General features: G+C 40.2%; 1 protein-coding gene across 2 annotated transcripts; it reads right to left on the bottom strand.

Moving 5' to 3' along the window:
• Positions 1-1,212: 1,212 nt before the first annotated feature.
• Positions 1,213-24,107, bottom strand: LOC143290593 (3-hydroxyisobutyrate dehydrogenase, mitochondrial-like). Of its 2 annotated transcripts, none has more exons than XM_076600176.1 (9): positions 24,024-24,107; positions 21,153-21,230; positions 18,507-18,671; positions 12,694-12,811; positions 10,947-11,068; positions 9,596-9,729; positions 8,689-8,765; positions 8,009-8,165; positions 1,213-5,883 (listed from the first exon to the last, which is right to left on the bottom strand). In XM_076600176.1, exons 2-9 carry the CDS (start codon positions 21,220-21,222, stop codon positions 5,713-5,715), a joined length of 1,014 nt encoding a protein of 337 aa, XP_076456291.1. In that variant the 5' UTR covers positions 21,223-21,230; positions 24,024-24,107; the 3' UTR covers positions 1,213-5,712. The 2 variants fall into 2 exon arrangements, with proteins under 2 accessions (XP_076456291.1, XP_076456290.1); XM_076600175.1 differs by lacking the exon at positions 24,024-24,107 and adding an exon at positions 23,829-23,959.
• Between the last annotated feature and the right edge of the window lie 58 nt (positions 24,108-24,165).

Below are 24,165 nucleotides of genomic sequence, written 5' to 3'. Positions count from 1 at the left end.
ATGCTTCTCTTGTGTTTTAATTAAGTTCTTAGCTTATACCAGTGCTCTGAATGACCGAGCTGTGATATTTTAATTACTTGTAATTTTCTCTATCTCTCACTCTCTTCGTCGTCGCCTTCTCCTCCTCCTCTCTTTAAAATTTCCCCTTCCTTCTTTCATCTTTTTCTCCTCCTTTCTCTCCCCTCTGTCTCTTTCAGTCTTTTTTTTTTTTTTTTTTTAATTAAAAAAAAAAAAGTATGGACTCAAGAAAATGTTTTACTTGGTTGTTTTTCATTTCTCATTGAAATGTAGGCTGATTGTGTCTGACAAACTATGCATGTAAATTTCTAGTTTCAAGAGCACATAAACCGATATACCACCTTGTTTGTTTGCATTTTTGATACACTTAAATTGAGATGAGTGAAATTATTGCAACTCTTTCCTGTCTGTCTGTGTCTCTCCCCCTGTGTGTGTGTGTGTGTGTATGTGTGTGTGTGTGTGTCTGTCAACGCACAAGCAAGCATCGTTCTTTAGTTTAATGTCTTTTCACTGTAAGTGATATTAGAACAAGCAAGCATGCTTGTGCGCGCAAACACACACACACACAGACACACACACAGACTGTGGTTCTCAGATTCTGTGGTCTTTCCAGCACAACAAACATCGCTCACTGCAACCCAGCCCTGAATAATATACAGGCTCTCTTGGCATGCATATGGCTACTGACGTTTACATTGTGAAAATCACAAAACGAGGTACTACATTGTGAGGCAGTCTACATCACCGAGATTCTATCTTTTACCCTCTGCATGATGATGATGACAGAATGTGGCTTTTGATAATGAAGTCAAACACACCTTTATTACCAAACTTATTTTAATACAAGCCATAAACAGCAATAGCAATATTGGCTAAAAAGTAAATGTGAAACTATGTTCCTTTTCGTGATGCCTTATGTTAGATACAAGACAATGAGAAAAAGAAGAAACTTTCCTGTGCCTGTATGTATCTGTCTCTAGATCTGTTCATTTATATGCTTGTGAAAGTCCTCAGGAAGGTATAAGCATAGACGGACAGACAAGCATGAACAAAATATCCATACGCACACACACACACACCTATTTGAATACTTCTGAGTGCATAGCCATCATACGTGGGAACTGAAGTATGTATGCAAAGCAGCATGTGGTAACACGGATAAGATTCAAATTCAAAACTGCTCGACACTGAAAGCATTTTGGAACATTCGTTTAACCATAATACCACAAAATCATAAAAATATGTAACACTAACAGAGGGAAACAGTTGAGCAAACACACAATGTAATCTCCAAAGACATCACAGTCTTTTAAGCACGCAACAGGATAATCAGAGCATTTTGTCAAAAAATACTTACTTCTAAACTGTAACATACCACCATAAGATGAACCAAGGAAATCCAGGGACCGCAGTGGAATAGGCATCTTTTGGTAACTAGACAAGCTGCGACAGTCTTAAAGATTCTTGTTCCACTCTAATTCACTGTAGGAGGTAGCGGAGAATAAGTGGAGAAAGCCAACATCCACAAACAAATATTGCTGGACGAAATCGGCTCTTTTGCTCTGCATCCAGCCCGTTTCATCAGGTGAGTACATGTTTGTTATGACAACCAAAATCTTTCCCAATTTTAATGTTTGTCAGTTCATTTTTGTCACAACCAAAATCTTTTTCCATTTCAAATGTTTGCCTATATGTTGTCTTCTCTTTCTTCTTCTTCTGCATTCATGGGCTGTAACTCCCACATTCACTTGAATATATGTACTAGTGGCCTTTTAAATTACAACCATTTTTGCTCACCATATATCAGACATACTCCATTTTCTGGGGCATTTTGTTGTGTGTTACCCATTGTTCTCTGATTGATATTGCTGTGTTTTGGTCAGGTATTTCCAAAATATCAAGAGCAGGATATTGCTGTTTTGGTCAGGTATTTCCAAAATATCAAGAGCAGGATATTGCTGTTTTGGTCAGGTATTTCCAAAATATCAAGAGCAGGATATTGCTGTTTTGGTCAGGTATTTCCAAAATATCAAGAGCAGGATATTGCTGTTTTGGTCAGGTATTTCCAAAATATCAAGAGCAGGATATTGCTGTTTTGGTCAGGTATTTCCAAAATATCAAGAGCAGGATATTGCTGTTTTGGTCAGGTATTTCCAAAATATCAAGAGCAGTAACTGTGCACATTAATTTCATTTTGTTTTCATGCCTTTTTTTTTCTTCTTCCAAGTTTTGGTGTACTCCATTGCTGATGTATAGCACTCTAACAGTGGGTAAAAACTTTCTGACAGCATTTAGACATGAGCGTCATTGCAATCAACCTAATATCATGATGGAATGTTCAAAATATGAAACATCAGAGTAAAATTCAGAACAAGAAAATGTAAATTAAAATGATGAGAGCCTAAAGCAAAGGACTGCACTTGCTGCATTCAGTATCGTATATTCAGACGACAGTTATCAATTTAAAAACAAAGAAGCACCGTCACTCTGCGTAAAGTGTTCAAAGAAAGAAGAAAAGCAGAGAGTGAATACCCAAACGCCAAACTACTTTTCCCTTTTACTGCTTAGAATTACAGCCCCCAGTTGCTTGTGTGTTTCCTGTACATGAAAGGGAACATGATCTGAATGTCTGGAAAAAAAAAAAAAAAAAAGTTTTCTTTTACATTATTATTGTGCACATATACTGCACTCCAGGATACTAAGCTGTATTTTTCTTTCATCAAAACGACTTAGATTTTTTTTTTTTTTTTTTTTTTTTCACTTTTAGATTTGATTGTTTCATTTTACACATGCATTGTTCTCAAAACTGCATTGATGACATGTGTGTACAGTCATCAATATTTTCTGACTGCTTTCACAATGTCAAGTATATCTGGAACTTTGATATGCAAACTTTTATAGTGTGAATGGCATGGAACGTCACAACGATGATCATGATGGCACATAAACCAACAAAGAGATTGATTTCTTTTCCCACTGGTCCCCTATGTACAATATACCTGATTTCCACACACCAGTGTGATGGTCAAGGGCAAATCCAATTTATCACCACTATGCTTTATTTTACTTGAAACAATACATTGTGATGACAGTCACAATCAAATTAAATGAACCAGATGTTACGGTTTATTTTCCCATGCTGCAAATCTCAATGGAAATTCCACACACACAGACGCTACTGCCTACTATCACACTTGATTACACCGTACCTTGTGCACAAAACATGAATTCTTCCACATCTTACCCCAAAGTTTACAGTACTCTACACACCATACATGTAATGTATCATTTCATATTTTACCTCAAAGTACAAAGAGTGAAAAAAAACCTGAGGAACAAACTGCATCTTGCTCAGACATCTCGCCTGGAGTTGAGCAAAAGGAAATCTTGTCCATAATCTGATGGTTTAACAACCCTGAATCTGAATACAGAAATACAGTAGTATAATACCAGAACTCAATACAGAAAAAAAAAAAAGCACCTGGATGATGTTCATTTAAACATCAATGTTTGAGATTCATGAAACCATGGCCAAAGAGTGATATGAACAAGACAGACTTGCATCCAACATTAAGAGTATTCTGATTCATCCAATGTCTTTTTTTTTTTTTTTTTTTTTTTTTTTTTTTTTTTTTAATGATTTTTTTGACAGTCATGTTGAGCTTCCTTTCAGAGTCACATCTCCCCTGCTCAGAACAGGTTCCACAACGCTACACGGAAAATGCAAGACATCAGTTTCATCGTTCCTACCAACAACAGCTTTCAAACAAATGAATCAACTGTTACACAACAAAATCCAACACCTTCCCCTTCCCTTCCTCACAGCATGTCTGGAGGTTTTTTTTAATTTTCCCTGTTAGTGCGCCTAATTGTTTCTGCCAACACTGCAGTTTTTTTTAAATTAAGTGTCATTAAGGAAAGTAAAACAAGAAAGAAACCAGAATCAGATATCGAAGACAATCTTGGAAAAGGAAAATGGCTATCGTAATAGGGTAACTCCTACATATTTGAGAAAATTAATATAAAAAGAAATCAAATGAAACTAAAAAAAAAAAAAAAAAAAAAAAGAGAGAAAAATTATCACAACCATAACAAAGGGACCCATCCCAACGCCCTCTAGAAAGCTCCAAACAATGAAAAAACAATCACATATACACACACCCTCTAGAAAGCTCCAAACAATGAAAAAACAATCACATATACACACACCCTCTAGAAAGCTCCAAACAATGAAAAAACAATCACATATACACACAAACAAAAAGAAACAAGAACCAAAAACGACCATGAAAAGAGAAAAGAAAAACAGAAATACACATAAATATTCTCCTGAACTGTATCGCTAAATCCCCAAAGTCTGAAAAAACTAGCAAAGGTGAGTCAAACATTGCATACATTTAAAACCCAGTTTGAGGTGGAGAGGGTTTTTTTGTTCTTTTTTTTTTCAAAATAGACGCGGCTTTCATCTGGTTTGTTAATTTCACAAAATGCTGAAATGCTCCATCAAGGGCATATATCACAAACACTTTGTAGTCTTCAATAAACTAGACTAAAAACAGATTCAAAGACTTCTGCAGTCACCAAATTTCACTCGATCTGTAAATGAATGTAATTCCATTAACAAAAAACAGCCAGGTCCTGTGCACAAACAAAACAACAGAAAGCAGAAGCACTGATTCTTTTACATACACACAATGCATTTCCTAGATTTTTAATTTTCAACCACATAAGAGATGTTTTCTTTAACAACGCTGCCACGTAAATGTGTTAAAACATTCAGAACATGTGCTGAACACAAGGCAAATCTAACTGTCAACAATAAGTATATTTGTGCATCGTTACCAGGTCATTGATTATGTTGGGGTTTTTCCCCCCCCTCTTGTTGCTTGCAAATTACTGTGAGTGTGAATAACTAAGAAAAAGTCATCAAGCACTGTCAGATTAACCTGTTCCCCCCCATCCCCACCCCCCACCTTGCCCCCCACACTATATCTATCCTGTACCTTTTTTCACAGATGTTGAAAATTAATTAACAAGTAAATGAATTGGTATATTCTGAAGATCTCTCTCTCTCTCTCTCTCTCTCTCTTTTTTAAGTATATATATATATATATATATATATATATATATATATATATATATATATATATAATATATATGATGTCAGCCCAACCATTCCAAGCACTGCACACCAGAAAACCGTAGCGCAACATCTTTCAAATCTTTTTACAAGTTCACCTCCTCTCTCTTTCTGATCAACATCCATCCCTTCTGTTTACTTTATTAGAACTTTTTTTACATATAATATTTTTCAATGCCTTATCCACAGCAAATCAATAGCAAATTTTCTCCGTCTTTTTTTCAAAACATGATTTCCATCAAGCACAGCATATCATCATAAACTTCTTTTTTTTTTTTTCTTTTTTTCTCATCATGATTTCACATCAAGCACAGCATATCATTCCAAAAGTGACAGAGAGAAAAAAACCAACCACCACCAACAAAACAAACGCAACAACAACATAACATGATATCATGTTCACATTGTCACAAAACAATACGATGCCATTAATTATTTTAACATGCCCTCATCATCCGACCCGACCCGACCCTGACCCGTTCCCACCAAGGTCAAGGTCAAGCTGAGCATGGGGGGGAGGGTGGGAGGTGCATGGAGATGGAAGCGAATCTGTTTCACTTCTGTCCCTGCTCTTCCAGTTGCTGCTGGAGGAAGTGGAAGGCGGAGGAGAAGTCCTTGCCGGCGTATCCGCTGTTGGTCATGAGGCGGTAGATCTGATGCGCCAGGGAGCCCAGGGGCGTGGGGCTCTTCGTGGCCGTGGCCGCGTTCTGGGCCAGACCCAGGTCCTGTTTTCATTGGAGGGAAGGCGGCATGAATGGTTGTATTAACTCTTTCGCCACCATAGGAGGAGGGCGGCAGAATGGTTATTGGTTTAAATCATCTTTAATTGATCAACAGTACACATGCTTACAGTGCAAACAAAGGCAAATGGGCATCAACAAGCATAAAGCTTATACTGGGCTAACATGACGGCTGATGAGAATGGTTATTAACTCTTTCACTGTCACAGGAGGGAGGCAGAATGGTTATTAACTCTTTCACTGTCATAGGAGGGAGGCAGAATGTTAACTCTTTCACCACCATAAGTGGAAGGTGGCAGAAAGGTTATTAACTCTTTCACTGCCATAGGTGACTTTAGTTGACTAGATAGTGCACCGCCATTGGCGACTCTTGTCGACATTGAGGAGTCATAAAGACCATTTTTTTCACATTGTAACAAAGCTCAACAGCTGTAGTCAGTTCCCTGCCAACAGAACAAAGACTAGCCTTCGCCCCGTGACCCAGCTGAAGTGAACAAGTCCACTGCATTGTTTTAACATGAACCTAAGCCTGTGACTGAGAGCATCGTTTCTAAAATGTTTGGCGCTGGGGACACAGAAACTTGGCAGTGAAAGAGGGGTTTTTTTTTTTGTTTTGTTTTTTTCTTGCTGCCCCATCATCTGCACCGTTTCAGTGGCATTACTCCCACGCCGCTCATTTAGATTCCCCCATACACGGCCACACCCGGGTTTGTCCATCGCAGTTCCAGCATCGGCAGTCCACAGGGAACCATCGATGTTAGGTCGCCAGGAGGCCACACACCAGAGGAGACCCTGCACTGCTGCTGAGTCACTTCGGTGGTGTTCAGTGGTGCCTGTTCTGTTTTAACATACTTAGGACACCACCTACTAAGCCCCCTACTAACGACAATAATGGCTTAGTCGCGGAGCCAGACTGAGTGAGCGTCCCCTCCGGAGTGGAGACTGGCGGTGAAAGAGTTAAGATGCTTATCTGCCAATACAGTGTCTGTGAGAGTCTGGGTTCCAGTCCCCAGTGTCACCCGTCCTCCCACACTGGAAAATCAAACTGAGCATAAAGTCATCTGGATAAGACAATAAACCATGGTCCCAATGTGCAGCAAGAACTTGGCGCACTGAAAAAGAACCCATGGCAATATAGGTGTCGTCCTCGGGCAAAATTCTGTAGAAGAAATCCACTCTGATAGGTACACAAATATGCATGCATGCACTCAGGGCCTGACAATGACACGTGGGGTTATGCTGCCAGTCAGGAATCTGCCCAGCATGATGTGGTGTGGCATACATGGATTTGTCCAATACAGTGACACCTCCTTAAGACACTGAAACTGAACATATGTTTGACGGTTGTATGAGCGTTCAGTGCGTTGTGTGATGAATTCATTATTCGTTCATTTTTCATTGCAACAACTGATATCCTGTGCAGGCGCACTACAATGCACATGACTGCAGACACAACAGCCATGCATGTATGCATGCAAATCCACACAGACACACATCCTCTCTTTTGTGTGACAACTCAATTTCATTTATCATCATAAAACCCCAAACAATCAATGGACTCAACAAAAGAACAAACGGAACAAAGAAATGACCGTCCTAGATGCAAGCACTCAAATATGTACTTAGCAAGAGTTTTCTGACAATTACTGCAATCTAATAAGTCACTAGGTTTCTGATTATTGTCCAGTATCTTTCGTTTGATCACATTTGATAGTTGAGTACAGGGGTGTGCGTGTGCGTGTGTGTGTGCAGGCGCATGCGTGTGTCCATGCGTGCAAGTGTGCGTTTGTGTGTGTTGAAATGAACGTATTATATATGTACAAAACCATCTGTGGTGAATACACAACAAACAATCTGAAGAAGAACTCTCTTTCACTAACAATGTTGATGTAATATGTGGACAATTTTTGCAAATGTCAGTTGTATTTCCTTTTTGTTTTTTTTTAACTTGCTGTCTGTTGTTGATGTCAAGTTGTAGACGTACACGTTGTCATGTCCAGTTTAATGAAATGAAAACAATTAAAAGTAAGGCAACAAAAAAAATATAAACGAAAAACAAAACAAACGAAAAAAAGTACCACACACACACAGAGCAGAGAAGGGTACCTACCTTGGTCATCAGAGCAGTGCCGAAACCACCCTGGTAGTTGTTGCTGGAGGGTACCCCTTCCAACACCCCAGGTACCGGGTTGTACACTTCACTGGACCAGCAGCGACCGGAACTCATGTTCAGCACCTTGGCCAACAGCTTGGGGTCCAGGCCCAACCTGTGGCAAGGTGATCAGCAAAACACCATCACTGTCAACACTGTCATAATCATCATCATTATCATCATCAACATTTAGTTTAGGTTCCAGATCCAACCTTTGCAAGGGACTGGAAAAACAACAAAAAAATACATCACCATCAACACTGTCATCAACATCATCGTCGTCACCACCATCATCATCACAATTGTATAACAGAAAGAGAAGCATACCTATGACACTGTCCATTTTGCTCCGTAAGGTCAACACTAGCAGATACATGGCAGCCTTAAATGTTGCTCGGTTGAACATGAAACCAATGTAGACTGGCAGAAAACTGCCACACACACCTCTCACTTGTCAAGGAGAGACAGGCATAATGCGTTAGCTACCTATGCACAAAATCTCAGAACTAGAAAATTACAGATTTGTAAATTTGACAAAAATCAAGCGAGAAAGAGAGAGACAGAGTGATTCCAGTTCCATTTTCTCCACAGTACACACCAACTGAACACCCACAACGACATGATCACAGACGACTCACTTCATTCCCATGTTCATGGTTTCTGAGGTGCCAATCATGGAGATGGCCAGAAGCATGTTGTTGCAAATCTTGGCAGCCTGCACGCAGCAACACATGTAATATCACTCAATTAACTCCACAGAGCAAAACACGTAATATCAATCAGCATCCCCAGAGTAGCATCACTCAATCAAATCCACAGAGCAAAACACGTAATATCAATCAGCATCCCCAGAGTAGCATCACTCAATCAAATCCACAGAGTAAAACACATAACATTAATTAACGGTCCACAGCAAAACATGTAACAACAAATGACCAACAGCAAAACATGTAACAACAAATGACCAACAGCAAAACATGTAACATCAATTAATGGCCCACAACAAAACATGTAACGTCAATTAATCGCCCACAACAAAACATGTAACGTCAATTAATCGCCCACAACAAAACATGTAACGTGACTAAATCAACTCCACACAGCAAAACATATAACAACAATTAACGGCACACAGTAAGACAAGTCACATCACTCAATCAGCTCTACACAGCAAAACATATAACAACAATTAACGGCACACAGTAAGACAAGTCACATCACTCAATCAACTCTACAAAACCAAGCATGTAACATCAATCAATCCCCACAGTGACATCACTCAATCAACTCCACAGAGTAACACATAACATCAATTAATGGCCCACAGCAAAACATGCAACATCAATAAATGGAGTGATGGCCTAGAGGTAACGCGTCTGCCTAGGAAGCAAGAGAACCTGAGCACATCCACACTCACACACACACATACACACACATGTACACACGCACACACCACACATACACACACTCACACACACACACACACATACACACCACACACACACAGACACACAAAATTTCCCAGCATCAAACCCCAGACCTCACCTGGCCAGTACCCACTGCACCACAGTGCACCACGTTCTTGCCCATCTTGTCCAGCACCGACTTCACCTGTTCAAACACCTGGTCTGGCGCCCCCACCATGAAGGTCAATGCCCCGTCACGAGCAGCGTTCACACCTGGAGATGACGGCCACAGTCTATTTTACTCCGGAGGAAAGTGGCAGAAGTACTGTATCACTGAGAGCACCAACCTTTTTTTTTTTTCTTTTTTTTTTCTTACTGCAATTTTATTTGTTTTTCTATCTGAGTGAATTTTTCTAAAGAATTTTGCCGGGGACAACTCTTTAATTGCCGTGGGTTCTTCAACGTACGCTAAGTGCATGCTGCACACAAGACCTGTTTATCATCTCATCCAAATGACTAGCTGACCACACAAGGTCATGTCAGGGCTGAACAAAAAATATATTGATCCCACAGAACCTGAAAGAACTTAAATTGTCATTCCAAACATCAAGAACAGACGCCCAATACTCTAATAATCCATTCAACCAAGGCAACCTTAAATACATTTGTGATTCCACTGGGCGAGAGTACCTGATTTTTATAATATATTATTTTATTTCATATAAAGCAGTCTTTATTTCTTTATTTCTAAACAGATGGTGCAGCATATGTGGATCACGATGTCCACTTTAAAACCTCCTTGTAACAAAAGGAAAAATGTAGGACTGGAAAACTGAAATGCTTGCAGCAAGGGTACAAGGACCGCTTAACCAACTCAAAGTAAAATAAAGAAAACATACAAAAAATATTCCAAGTCAACAAAATACTAATATGGAAGTCTGTATACCATGATAACGCCCTGCTTTTTTGTTTGTTTGTTTTTCTTTAGCCAAGAAAAATCCCAGAATAATACACAGTCATGTAAAAGGCGCACTCACATTACAACTGACAAACTCAAAAGAAACTTCAGTTCTAGACTGAACAAAACTGACTGTCGTGAACTTTCATCGTCATAACATTTTGATGACAATGATAATATGATTATTTATATAGCGTCTATCCTCAGTCAGAGACCAAGCTCTAAGCGTTTAACAAACACAGTCATTTATATAACAGGCTGCTAACCTGGGTAGAGCCGACTGACAGCTGTTATTGGGTACTCATCACTTGTTTCCTGCGTCATTCAATCAGTTTTCAGTCACGCACACACTCAAGTACACAGACGTGGGAACATTTTACAACAATATGAAACGAAGAAGAAAAAAGATACACAGGAAAACAACAAGACTTGGCACACTCACAAATCAGACCACACTATCACTGCCTTCTACACCAGTTCTATCTCAATCCTCCCCTTGTTCCTTACTCCACACAGGAAGTGAACCACCCACCTCCAGAAACAGGGGCGTCGACAAAGGTGGCGCCCTTTTCACTGGCCTTCTGCGCCATCTCCTGCGACACAGAGGGGTCGATGGTGCTGCTGTCGATAAGCAGGCTGCCCTTCTGTACTGACCTGTGGCATCATCGTTATCATTAACGTCGTCATCATCATTATCAATCAACAGAGGGGTTGACGGTGTCACTGTTAATCAGCAGGCTGAACTTCTGCATTGACCTGTGTCATCATTGTTATCATTAACGTCGTCATCATCATTATCAATCAACAGAGGGGTTGACGGTGTCACTGTTAATCAGCAGGCTGAACTTCTGCACTGACCTGTGTCATCATTGTTATCATTATCGTCGTCATCATCATTATCAATCAACAGAGGGGTTGATGGTGTCACTGTTAATCAGCAGGCTGAACTTCTGCACTGACCTGTGTCATCATCGTTATCATTATCGTCATCATCATCATTATCAATCAACAGAGGGGTCGATGGTGCTGCTGTCGATAAGCAGGCTGCCCTTCTGTACTGACCTGTGTCATCATTGTTATTCTTATCGTCATCATCATCATTATCAATCAACAGAGGGGTTGATGGTGTCACTGTTAATCAGTAGGCTGCCCTTCTACACTGACCTGTGTCATCATCGTCATCGTTATCATCATCATCATCATTATCAATCAACAGATGCTGCTCCGGTCGTTCAACAGGCTGCCCTTTTGCATTGACCTGTGCATCATCATTATGGTCGTCATCATCATCATCATCATCATCATCATCGATCAACATTTTATCAACAACGCATACAAGTGCTTGATTTAGCCACATTCTCTCTTGTTCAGGCAAACGATTAAGCTGATTGGTCCACTCAATGCTGTTTCAATGTAAACATACATGTGATTAGCTGAGCATCATCACATGAGACCAAGGTTAGTAGTGACTGCTGTCCTTGTGATCAATAGGTCTAGAGCGTCTGAGTAATGTTACGACACGAAAGCATGTGACCATGTTATGTAGTCGAAAAAGAACTCATCAGAACAAACTTTGATGTTGGCATAACGTGGGAACAAACTGCGATCGAGCATAACAAACCAGGGTTCCCAGGTGGTGGGCATGAAGCCAAAAAAGGACCTTTAAAGGACTTTATAAGGACCTCAAATCAGTTTAAAAGGACCTTTGCCGACATGACTTTACAGTACACCCCAATCTATTTGACATGCAGAACAGCAGACACTTACCTCTCATAAACGGAAGAACAGCTAATCCCATTTGACTGTCGTATTTAGTCTTTGCAATTCACGTCACTGTAGGCTAGGCCTAAGCAAAGCAGCAGCAGCAGGCGTGACTCACAGCCACTGTACCACGCTTCGCGTCTGCCACCGAGCAGAAAGCGCACTACTGTTAGGGCCTAGGCCTATAGGCTGTATCCTCCTACAGTAAGTACTGAGTTTCAGACGATCGCGTCGGCATCTTTCAACACGCTTTGCAACTTGCGGTTTTGGTGTCGAAGGTGTTTCAGTTTCGTTCTCAAGTCTCTTTCTCTTCATAAAACAGGACTTAACAGTACCTTTCAAAAATTAAAAGGACCTCCTGATGAGTTAAAAGGACCAACTTGCTGAATCAAAGCACTTAAAATGCCTTTTGACCAAAATCCAATTCCTAAGGACTTAAAAGGACTTGAAAGGACCCTACGAACCTTGACAAACTATGGCGAAATCATAACAAATGCTATCTCTGTGTATGTACCTACCCCAGGATTCCTGACGACCCTGTGTAGACCTCGGTGACCTGCTGACTGGCAGGCAGCATGGTAACGATCAGCGAAGTCTGGCTTGCCACCTCTTGGGGAGACTTTGCCACAGCAGCACCTAACGGTAGAGACAGGTCTTTTTCATAACTCAATGGACACATGTAAAAGAAAAAAAACAAATAAAACCCAACAACAATAAAAACACACACAATCACATACTCACAATAACAAATCTTTGTGCTCAATGTGTATGTTCGTTCGTTCTTTTGCTTAACATCCATCCACATTTGTGATTTTAGACGAAAATCTGTGTGGGGGTGGGGTGTGCGGGGGTGGGGGTGGGGAGTGGGGGGTGAGGCGGGGGGCATGTACTGTGTATATATGTTGTGTGTGTATATGGTGTGTGTGTGTGTACGTGTGTGTGTGAGTGTTACCTAGCAAAGATAAATGTGTGTGTGTGTGTGTGTGTGTGTGTGTGTGTGTGTGTGTGACTGTGTGTGTGTGCGCGCGTGCACACGCGCGCGTGTGTGTGTGTGTTACCTAGCAAAGACAAATGTGTCTTGTGGCATGCGACATATAAACAAGTCACTGCATTTGACAAGCCCATCACTGCAGATGCTGCTTTCATTCCACCAGATGGTTCTCGTTATAGCAGTATTAATTTATCAGGTGACAGTGAATCTGCCCTCGCTGGCCTTGGAAACAGCTTTGAGGACTGCAGTGTGTTGTTGTTACACACTGATTTCAACGCATGTATATATATAGATAGATACACACACAAACACAAAATGTATTATCAATATTGCAATAGATCCAGTTGATTTTATTTTGTCAATTGAACACAATTCTCATTCTTTAAGATCATAACATTGTTCCTAAACCTAGATATTCACTAGACAGTCGCCGACCAAATGACTATGGATATCGGTTTCTAGACCTTAGTGAAACCCAGCAGTACTATCATTTTTAATGGTCATTTTGGGACCTATGAGGGGGTAGGAAAATGTACCAGTTATGATTGTACTGTAGTGGACTATATCACTTAAGCAGCATGTATTTCCCCTCATAAAATGAAATAAGACATGGAAAACTTGTTAGTCCCAGTGTGAAAAGCAAGGACTTATTACCCTCTAATTCTAAAAGAGAAAGAATTTGACCTTTTGATCATAGTCTCAAAGATCTATACATTTATTTCTGAGCTAGCAAACTTAAGCGTCACAGATTATCTAAATGAATATGTTCCCATTGTATGATGATAAAATATACATAGCACTCAGGGAAAGATGTACCCGTCTTTCCTTTATTATTTCACTTGTATCTTAACTCACCCCATGCCAAGAGTTTTTGCCCTTGCGAATCCAAGGGTTTGTATAGGATAGGAAAAAAATTCTCAAAAAACAAATAAACACCCAGACAATTGAAATTTAGCATGTGTATTCAGTGAATGTTGTTCCATATTTGTGCAAAAAATTAAATTATTTACTCACCATCTTGTTGTTGATCACAGTATCCATTTTTTGTGTATTTTGTAGCATTTTTACACCCATCAGAAATGTATACCAAGTGTCTTTGAACAGCTTACAAATGTTCCACATCACATCCTAACACTAGTTGAGGAACTGAAGACCTAGTACATGCAATGAAGTATGAACAGATGGTGGAGAAAGTTGAAATTCACGCACACAAAAAAAATATTGTCTCTACATAAAAAAGGAGTTCACTGTACACAAAAACCTGATGTATTATCACTGACAATAGTCTTGTCTGGAGTGAAAAAGCTCATGGCAGGTGATGTTAAGTCCTGGGCACAGCTTCACACACAGTGGAACTCCACATTTTGGACACCAGTTGGCAGTTTGGTGTCTTGGTGTGTTGTGGCGCTTGAACAGGTCTTCACAGACCTTGCACTTGCAGTAGCTGGTCACTCATATCCACTCCAGCCATGTTGGTGATGTAGTCTTGTACTGCAGCTGGCTTCTGTCTTTCAGGACGGTGTCGTGTTGTCACACTGACCATGGTACAGTCGAGACCGGATGTAAGAAAGTCGTCGGGACCCACTTTTTGTCTTCCATACATCCGGTCTTTACTACAAGCGGATAACCGGATGTATGAAAATATTGAGGATCGACTTTCATACATCCGGCCACGCGTCTTTTACTTGATAAAAGTAGTTTTTTTTCATGTTATTTTTGTATTTACTTTTTTTTATGTTTAAATGTTTTCATACATATCCTAGTAAGAAGAAAAGGTTTGTGAATAACAAGTGGAAAAGTACATGTACTTACATACACACAGTCAGGACAACCGGTAGAAAGAGCAACTGTTTGTGGGAACTGTTCTGCTTTGCATGTGCCGTGCACTCCCCCCCCCCCCTCCCTCCGTGCGTGTGTGTGTGCGCGCGCGCGTGTGTGTGTGTGTGTGTGTGTGTGTGTGTGTGGCACGACTGTATTGTGTGTGTTCCCTCCACAACCCTTTTGCGCTTTTGACGATGTTTTTGGTCGTGGAATCTTTGTAAGGGCCGTTGACGTAGCAAATAAAATTTTTTGAGTTCTCTCTCTCTCTCTCTCTCTTTGTGTGTGTGTGTGTGTGTGTGTGTGTGTGGTGTTGTTTTCTTTCTCAACATCACAGTATGTTGATTAAATTAAAAAGTTTTACTTTTTTTCTTATTCAACAAAATATTACCAAAAAAATTGTTTTGTTCGTTCTAATAAATAGTATTTCAATCAAGCTATAAATAAACATTATTATGAACCAAAATGACATCTGTAGCGCTACAGTATAGATGCAAAATACTCTAACACTCTTTGACAGAAATAGATGGGGGCATTTAGAGAAGGGGGCACATAGAGGCGGGGGCACATAGAGATGGGGGCACATAGAGACGGGGGCACATAGAGATGGGTGCACATAGAACACTGTACCTTAAAAATATAACTGAGTTTAGGGCAGATAGAGACGTTTTTTGAGTGCTGGGAGCAGAGACGAGGGCACATAGCTACGCACCCCATACACACACCCAACTACTGCACCCCCACCACTTCCTCCCCCTTCCCCTCACACACACACACACACACACACACTGATGCGCTCACGCACACACACTGACACGCACGCACACACACACACACACACATACACACACACACACACACACACACACACTTGTATTGCCCCCGTTATGCGGTCGCAAACTTTTTATTACCAATGTACTGCTACCAATTTCCAAGCAAACTGCTGGGCACATTGAAGTCATATTGCATATGCGGATGGCTCAAGGCATATATGTGTAGGTTAAAAATACAGGGGCACGGGCACCGAGACAGGAAGATAGACAGGCAGACAGACATACACACACACAGACACACACACACACTATCACGCACGCATGCGCGCACACGTCAGTGTGCGTACGTGCACACGTACGCACGTGCACACACATACACACACTGTGAGACACTGATACCCACTTTTAGAGCGCGGACAGTATGAACATACAGTTTCAAATCAATCAACAAATAAAAATTCACAAAGAAAAAATAAGAATAGCCCACCTGCATGACGTAAACCAGTCCAGCAACGCTTTGTCCACAGACGCCAGCTGAGAGCTCCGTGCCCGCTTGCTCGTCGTCACAATATTGCCGCTTCTTGCCTGAGCAAGATATTTGTTCTTGTCTTTCATGATATTTGACAGCGTTGGCAGGGGGACACCTAAATTAATGGCCATCTGTGTTCGGGATTTGAATGGACTGTCCTCTACTGCCTTTATGATTTTAAGGCGCTCAGACAATGTCAACACTCTGCGTTTGTCTGTACCTTTCGCTTTGCGGTGCGGGTCCGCCATTTTGCAAGATCGAGTCGCTATGGAAGGGGAAATAATTTTACGGGGAATTTACCACACTTTGGTGAATTTGGTCTACTTTCGGTTTCGTTTTCTTACAACCGGTCTTGCAACAGCGCATTTGTGCTGCTCGGGACCAGAGATTTGCTTTCATACAACCGGACTTTTATACATCCGATTTTCATACAACCGGAAAATGCTAAGTAATAACAAAGAGTAGCTTCTGCCGGGACCCTGCCTGCCCCTTTCATACATGCAGACTTTCATACATCCGGTGTTTTATACATCCGGTCTATACTGTAGTTGGCAGCATGACTTTTGTCAGCACATGAACTGGTTTTTTGTCCTGCCACTTCAGCACAGCAACATGACCTGCAACCATACACACACACAAATGATCATGCAGGTCTGACTCTTTCTTCTTATTGTTGTTTAAATTATTTGTTTGCTTATTCCCTTGTTTATTCTAAATATTCATGTGAATGGAAGCATAATGTGGTAAGTTTTTTACATGTAGTCAAAGAAAACCACCTTAGATTTTTTTTTGATTTTTTTTTTTTTTTTTTACAATATCACAAACAATAATGACAGTATCATCAGTATTAGTACTATTACTGTCATTTCTATAGCACCTTGTTCTACAAATGAACTCCATGTTATTGTAAAACAGAAAATAAGTAAACATATGCATGCAATCACTCACACACACACACACATACACACACACAGTTGTACACCTGAGCATGTGACATTGTTTTCTTTCACACTCACACACACACACACACACACACACACACATATATATATATATATATAAATACATACACACTCACCATTTTCAGTCCAATCACTTGTAAAAACACCAGCAAAGTCTTCCGTTTCCTCAGTGATTTCGTTGACAGTGTCGGTCAGCTGGCACATGGTGAGGACTCGCATTCCTCTCCACTGTAAACACCCTCTTCAGCGGCCGAATCCATTTCTAGTTCATCGGGATATGGTTCAAAATCACCGTCCAACGAATCAACATTATCTCCTTCAACATCAGAGCCTTCAGTTTGGATCATTTCCAAAGTAGCTTCAACGCTGTGTTGCATTTGACCTCTCCTACCATGTCGAACACTTCGACGCGACGCCATCTTGTCAAACAACTTGCAGAGCTGACCGAGGGTATGCTTCGTTGTCGTCTGCTAACGAACGTGTCACTGCACACATGCAGTGTGTGTGAACGAAAAGTTGGCTGGAGATAACTTAAGAATCAGTTCTGCTTTTGAGTTTCGTATCCAACACGTCAATCCAACAGTGCGACTTTTCAAAATCTAAATCCACATATGCGGACATTGGCATCCAACGCTTTGTCCGACGATATCCGCATACGCGGACAATGGCAGCAAGTGAGTTAAAATATTATATTTTCTAACATGAATGTTTTCTTTTCACATGATAACTGATGTGTGCGTGGTGATCAAGGAAGAGTGTGTCAGATACTCATTCATTTTTTGTTTTGATTTGATTGTTATTTAGAAAATTATCTGTTTGCTTGAAGCAGACAAAGTATTTGGAATTGAAAATTTAGTTCGAATGTTTTGTTTATATGTTCCTTCTGCTGCTGCTTTTTTGTGTACTTTTTTTGTGAAAAATATATCTTTTGGGAGTGTTGTTAAAATTCCCTGACCTGCACTGCAGGTTTCTGTATGTTTTGTTAGCCTGGTTGACACCAGCTTATATTAGGAGAGTACAGCCTTGTAAATTAGTCATAAACCGAAAAAACAATAACATAGGAGCATCTACCACCACCATCATCATCCGTCACATCAAAACATCACAGAAAATACATCAAAATATCACAGAAAACAAGATACATGACCCAAATTCTAGGGAACACACACACACGCACGCATGCGCATACACACACACAAACACATGCACACGTGCGAGCAGACAAAAAAAGAGATGGAGAGGGAGAGACAGCACGAACCATCTGCTTTCAAAGCTGCAACATATTCAGGCACCACATCGTAGACGACAACAGAATGGCCTTTCTTCACAAGGTTACGAGCCATGTGACCTCCCATGTTCCCCAGACCCACGAAGCCGACGGTGGAGCCACTGCTTGAGTGCCTGTGGCTGACCCCTGCCGAGACTATCATCAGAAAAAGGAAAGAAAATGTGCTGGTCAATTTGACATCATCACAAACATTCAAGCATGGACACACACAGATGCCAACCCCTGTCAAGTGTTTGTAGGAACAATCAGGAAATTTGGTAGGAACACTCAGACTCCAAGCCACATCAGCAAAGGTATGTTTCATCTACAGGGCATACAAACAATGTAAACACGCATGCGATTAGCTGAACATCATCACATGAGACCAAGGTTAGTAGTGACTACCCTGGCCTCGTGATTGACAGGTCTAGAGCGTCTGCGTAATGATACGGCAAGAAAGCATGTGACCATGCTGTAGAGTCAAAAATGAACTTGTCGGAACAATTTTGACGTTGGTGTAACGCCAGAACAAAATGTGATCGAGCGTAACAAAATACAGCGAAACTGTAACAGTTGGCATCCCTGGACACACCTAAACACACACATTCACACACACATATCACCATCAGCACAAACATTTATGTGTGGATGCAACCACACACACATGTACATATATACAATACACCATCATCATCAGCCCCTTGAGTGCCCCAGGATGGAAATTTCTGTCTCCCGGTGTGCAAAAAAGCAACTGCCCCAGGACAGAAATTTCCAATCGCATTATCGTAAGAACTTTCTTATCATTAAATTCATGTGACACTGTCATAACTGAATAATGTGTTCATTTTTCCTTTTAGAAAAGTATAAGTTATATCAATTTTCTTTTAGTAGTTTGCATGACAGAACTGTGTTGTTGTTTTTAATTATTACCCTTTGTGGCCAAAACATCCCTTGACAAATAGCTGTCACTGAGAATAAAAGTCTTGGCATTGAAGGGTTAAGCATCATCAAAAAAAATAAAGACAGGAGAAAAGCTTATGGTATGAGAGTGGGAGTAAAGGCAGAAAGATAATCAGGAGCAGAGCTCCTTGAGGTGGATGGTGCCAGGGCTGACATCTGTCCACGACTATCAAAACCTCTCTCTCTCTCTCTCTCTCTCTCTCTCTCTCTCTCTCTCTCTCTATCTATCTATCTCTATCTTTTTCCTTTCAACTTTCATTCTTGTCCTACTCCCAGCTAACTATCTATATCTTTTTTATCTTTTTTTTTTTTTTTTTTTTTTTTTTTTGCGAAGACATCTTAGCACCTGTTTAATTTTTAGCTCGGTCTTAAACAAACTTACAGTTAACAAATGAGTCAATGAATGAATGAAAACATGTAGGAATGAATGAATGCATGTATGGATGAACGAATGAATCAATGTATTTATAAATGGATGAATGAATGAATCAATGTATTTATAAATGGATGAACGAATGAATCAATGTATTTATAAATGGATAAATGAAGGAATCAATGTATTTATAAATGGATGAACGAATGAATCAATGTATTTATAAATGGATGAATGAATGAATCAATGTATTTATAAATAGATGAATGAATGAATCAATGTATTTATAAATGGATGAATGAATGAATCAATGTATTTATAAATGGATGAATGAATGAATCAATGTATTTATAAATGGATGAATGAATGAATGACCGAATGAATGAATGGGAGGCCTTCCATAAGGCCATCACTCAGCATACCCACCTGAATAAATATATAGCTAAAATAAATAAACACATGAGAGGCAAGGCCTTCTTCTCCAACTTTCCATCACATGTTATCATGTTTTGTCGATTGAATATAGGATTGAACAGGCAGGTCAACAACTTGAAACAAAATGGCGTCCTTCGCGTTCGCATGGAATATGAGCACGCGCTTTGAATATGTATAAATATGTGTACGCAATTGATTTTTGCCCATGACCTTCAGGGCTCAGCCAATAGATCTATAAAGTCCACTCGTAGCATTGATTTTAGTATTTTCCGAAAAAGACCACTTGGGCGAATGAACATAGTGAAAGCCCTGTACACTAAGAGTAAAACACACAAGCTTTTTATGCATTGAGTATAATTTCAAAATGTAATGCTTAAATGATAAGAAAGATCAGTTTAAAGCAAATTACCCCCCCTAGCATTAATTACAGATTAATTTCCCTTTTTTACTATTTGCAGCAAAGACATGTACCAGAAATATAACTTCCATGCTTAGCAAAAGAAGTTCCTGTTTGAACAAAAAATGATAAAAATGACTGCTCTTGTTGTTGTGTCAAAATATCTGATCAAAGTGCCAAGTTTAGGGAATAAAAAAAATATAAACATAACAGTAAATTCAGTTTGCATATAATCTGGCTTCTTTTCTTATTTTCTGTGCCCATCCCAGAGGTGCAATATTGTTTTAAACAAGATGACTGGAAAGAACTGAATTTTTCCTATTTTTATGCCAAATCTGGTGTCAACTGACAAAGTATTTGCAGAGAAAATGGCAATGTTAAAGTTTACCATGGACACACACACACAAGTGAGTCAAAAAAAGGCATTGGCAGAGGAATAGCTACAGGTAAGAGCAAAATGAAATTCACATACTTAACTGGTGTTTTCTGCAGATCATGGCACAGAATCTGCCACTTCGTGTCAAAAACTGAAGAGAAGCCATGTTGGAATCTGTAAAAGTGTAAGAAAAACAAAACAAATTTTACACATCTGATTCAAACTTCAACACATATATTTATTTTAACACATACCCTGTTTATGTCTGTAACCATGGCGAACTGTTGAAAGCTTTAGTGAGTGTGTTCAACCAGCTTGGCCTAAAACTAAGTTCATACAACTAATTTGTTAATTCATTAACTGATTAAGCTGGGGTGAGTCATGTCAAACTTTTTGGTATTGGCAGATTCATGGGGGACTGTCACTGCAGGAAATTAATGGCAGTCTCACTTGGGAGGTGGGGTGAGGGGGATGGGAGGGGGGGTGGGAGGGGAGGGAGAACGCTCACTGAGTCTGGCTCTGTGACTGAGCAATTGAGTTTGGTTCTGTGACTGAGCAATTTTTATTGTCATCAGGAGGATGTCATTAGTGGGTGGTGTCCTTAGTATACACTAAACCAGGCGCAACTGAATACCAGTGAAATGACTCGGCAGCAGTGACAGGTCTAGTCTGGTGTTTCGCCTCCTGGCGACCTAAACATTGATAGTTCTCTGTGGACTGCAGATGCTGAGACTGAAACATGAACCCAGGTGTGGCTGTGTTCCATATAGGGGAATAGGAATGAGAGTCATGGGTATAATACCACTAATGATTGTGCAAAAGATGGGACAGCAAAATAATAAAATAGTAACAACAAAAAAATGAATATATAGAAGATGTGACAGAAAATAAATAAATAAATAAATAAATATACATAATGATAAATAATACATTAACTTATTCAACCCTGCGCCGGCCTGAGAGGCATACTCCGCTGATCACCATTCTCCACCTGAGCCCGCCTGACACTGTGACAGGCGGGTGAAGAAACCCGTTTATCTAAACCAGTTCTTCAGCTTATTATTATGCACTAAACTGCTATGTAAGGGAAGTAACTCCAACTTAACTTCCTTCCTCACTGGCACACAAAGTTTCGCTCCAAAAATCGAACAAATAGCGGTTTGTTTGTTTTTTATCCAGTTTACCGCATCGATATGGTAAAACGTCAAAGGCTTACTGCACAGTTACGAGCTCAATGAAATTATGATAGGCTCTTGCAGTGAATTCAACCTAGATAATGATGATTTGTCTTATAATTCTTTCGATAATTCATGGGAAAGTGAAAGAGATGAAATTAGCAAAAAGTGTAGACAATCAAGTAGATAGCCTACAACCTTCAACACCGACAGAAGCTGACATTAAATTTACTATTTTTGTTTTTGTATTTAAAGTTTCAAGTATACTATTACATCCTTTGTCTTAAGACTTCAACATTTTGTGTCAAAATTACATTTCAGTCACAATGTGAAGTCCGGAAGCTATTGGCTGAGCAGCTGCTATAAATTTGTGCCTGAAGTGAAGCACCCCTTCCCGTTGATGCAGCCAGGCCAAAACATGCTTTATTTACATGTACGACCAGTTTGTTTATTTACCCCATCATGTATGCAGCCATACTCCATTTTCCGGGGTGTGCATGCTGTTCTTGTTTTAATAACCAAAAGAACGCTGACATGGATTACAGGATCTTAAATGTGCATAACTGAGTTTGTGCATGTGCATACACACGAAGGGGGTTCAGGCACTAGCAGGTCTGCACGTATGTTGACATGGGAGATCAGATAAATCTCCACCCTTTACCCACCAGGCATCATTTCCGAGATTTGAAGCACCAGACTGAAAGTCCAACACTTTAAGTTTAACCATTCAGCTATTGTACTCTTCAGTACAAACCTGCATCAGAGCATTTAATCAAATATTCATTGTGTGTGTGTGTGTGTGTGTGTGTGTGTGTGTGTGTGTGTGTGTGTGTGTGTGTGTTTCCCAGCAAAAAGGTTTTGAGGTATTATTAAAACCTAAGTGAAGTACACCTTCTGCTCAAAGAGACCAGCTTATACCTGACTGACAGGAAAGGTTATAAGTGTTAAGCGTAACACGTTAGGACTGAAAGGACACAAGTTTTTAAGTTTATCTGCAGTGAAGACCAACACAGAACAGTGTAAGGAGAGGAACGCTTTTGGGTATCCAGAATTTGACCACATCACCTTCAAATCATCGACACAAATTTGTCCATCTTAGCTCCTCCTCTGACCCTTATAAATAGTTTTTTCCCATCAACCATCCCCGTCTGGAACTCGCTGCCTGCAACAGCAGCAGAGGCTCCCTCCTTGGTAGCTTTCAAGAGGGAGCTGAACAAGATCACAGTTTAGTCCCCCCACCCCCCCACCCCCCTCCGGAGGGACGTTGCGAGTGATGGTGGGAGGGAATATGTATACATGTTCTTTCTCATTGTCACCCCCTCCGGTAGGAAGATAGGTCTACTTAGGTTATGACTATGTTGTTGTTGTTGTTTTTTTGTTTGTTTGCTTGTTTTTTTACGCCTCTGCGCACACATGTCATTAATAGTCAGTAATGACGGCTGACCTTCCAATCTGAAGATTTGAAGATTGAAGTGCGAGCTGCAACAAACAAAACATTGTGGCAAAACTCCATAAAAACTGAAAATGCGCATTGACTATGGTTATGTACAAGGTCAAGTTATAAATAACAAATTAAAATTAAAAATTAAAAAAATACCAAGCATGAAAACAACTGGGTCACTGGGGTCACTGGGTCAGATGGGGAACCAAACGGGGTGTGCCCTTTTGCAGCTGCTCTCAGCCAATCAAACAACTCTTCCCATTAGCAGACAAAGCGCAATGTGCTGTTTTCTGGGGAGAAAATATGCAGTCTATTGCTTCTGCTACAAATGACAAAACTACCGAGTGTCACCTTCGACAGAGACAGTTTCGTCGGGTTGTCTCTCGGTTCACTGGCTTCGTCAAGGAATCATGAAACTGTAACTCTCCAAACGAGGCATTCAGAGTTATCTTTTTCTGTTCTCTGTGCAGAAAACTGCGATTCGATTGGATAA

Source organism: Babylonia areolata, chromosome 15 (assembly GCF_041734735.1).
Source record: "Babylonia areolata isolate BAREFJ2019XMU chromosome 15, ASM4173473v1, whole genome shotgun sequence".
Classification (NCBI taxonomy): Eukaryota; Metazoa; Mollusca; class Gastropoda; order Neogastropoda; family Buccinidae; genus Babylonia; species Babylonia areolata.
Note: the sequence above shows the minus strand (reverse complement) of the source record. Positions and strands in the feature narration are given on the sequence as shown.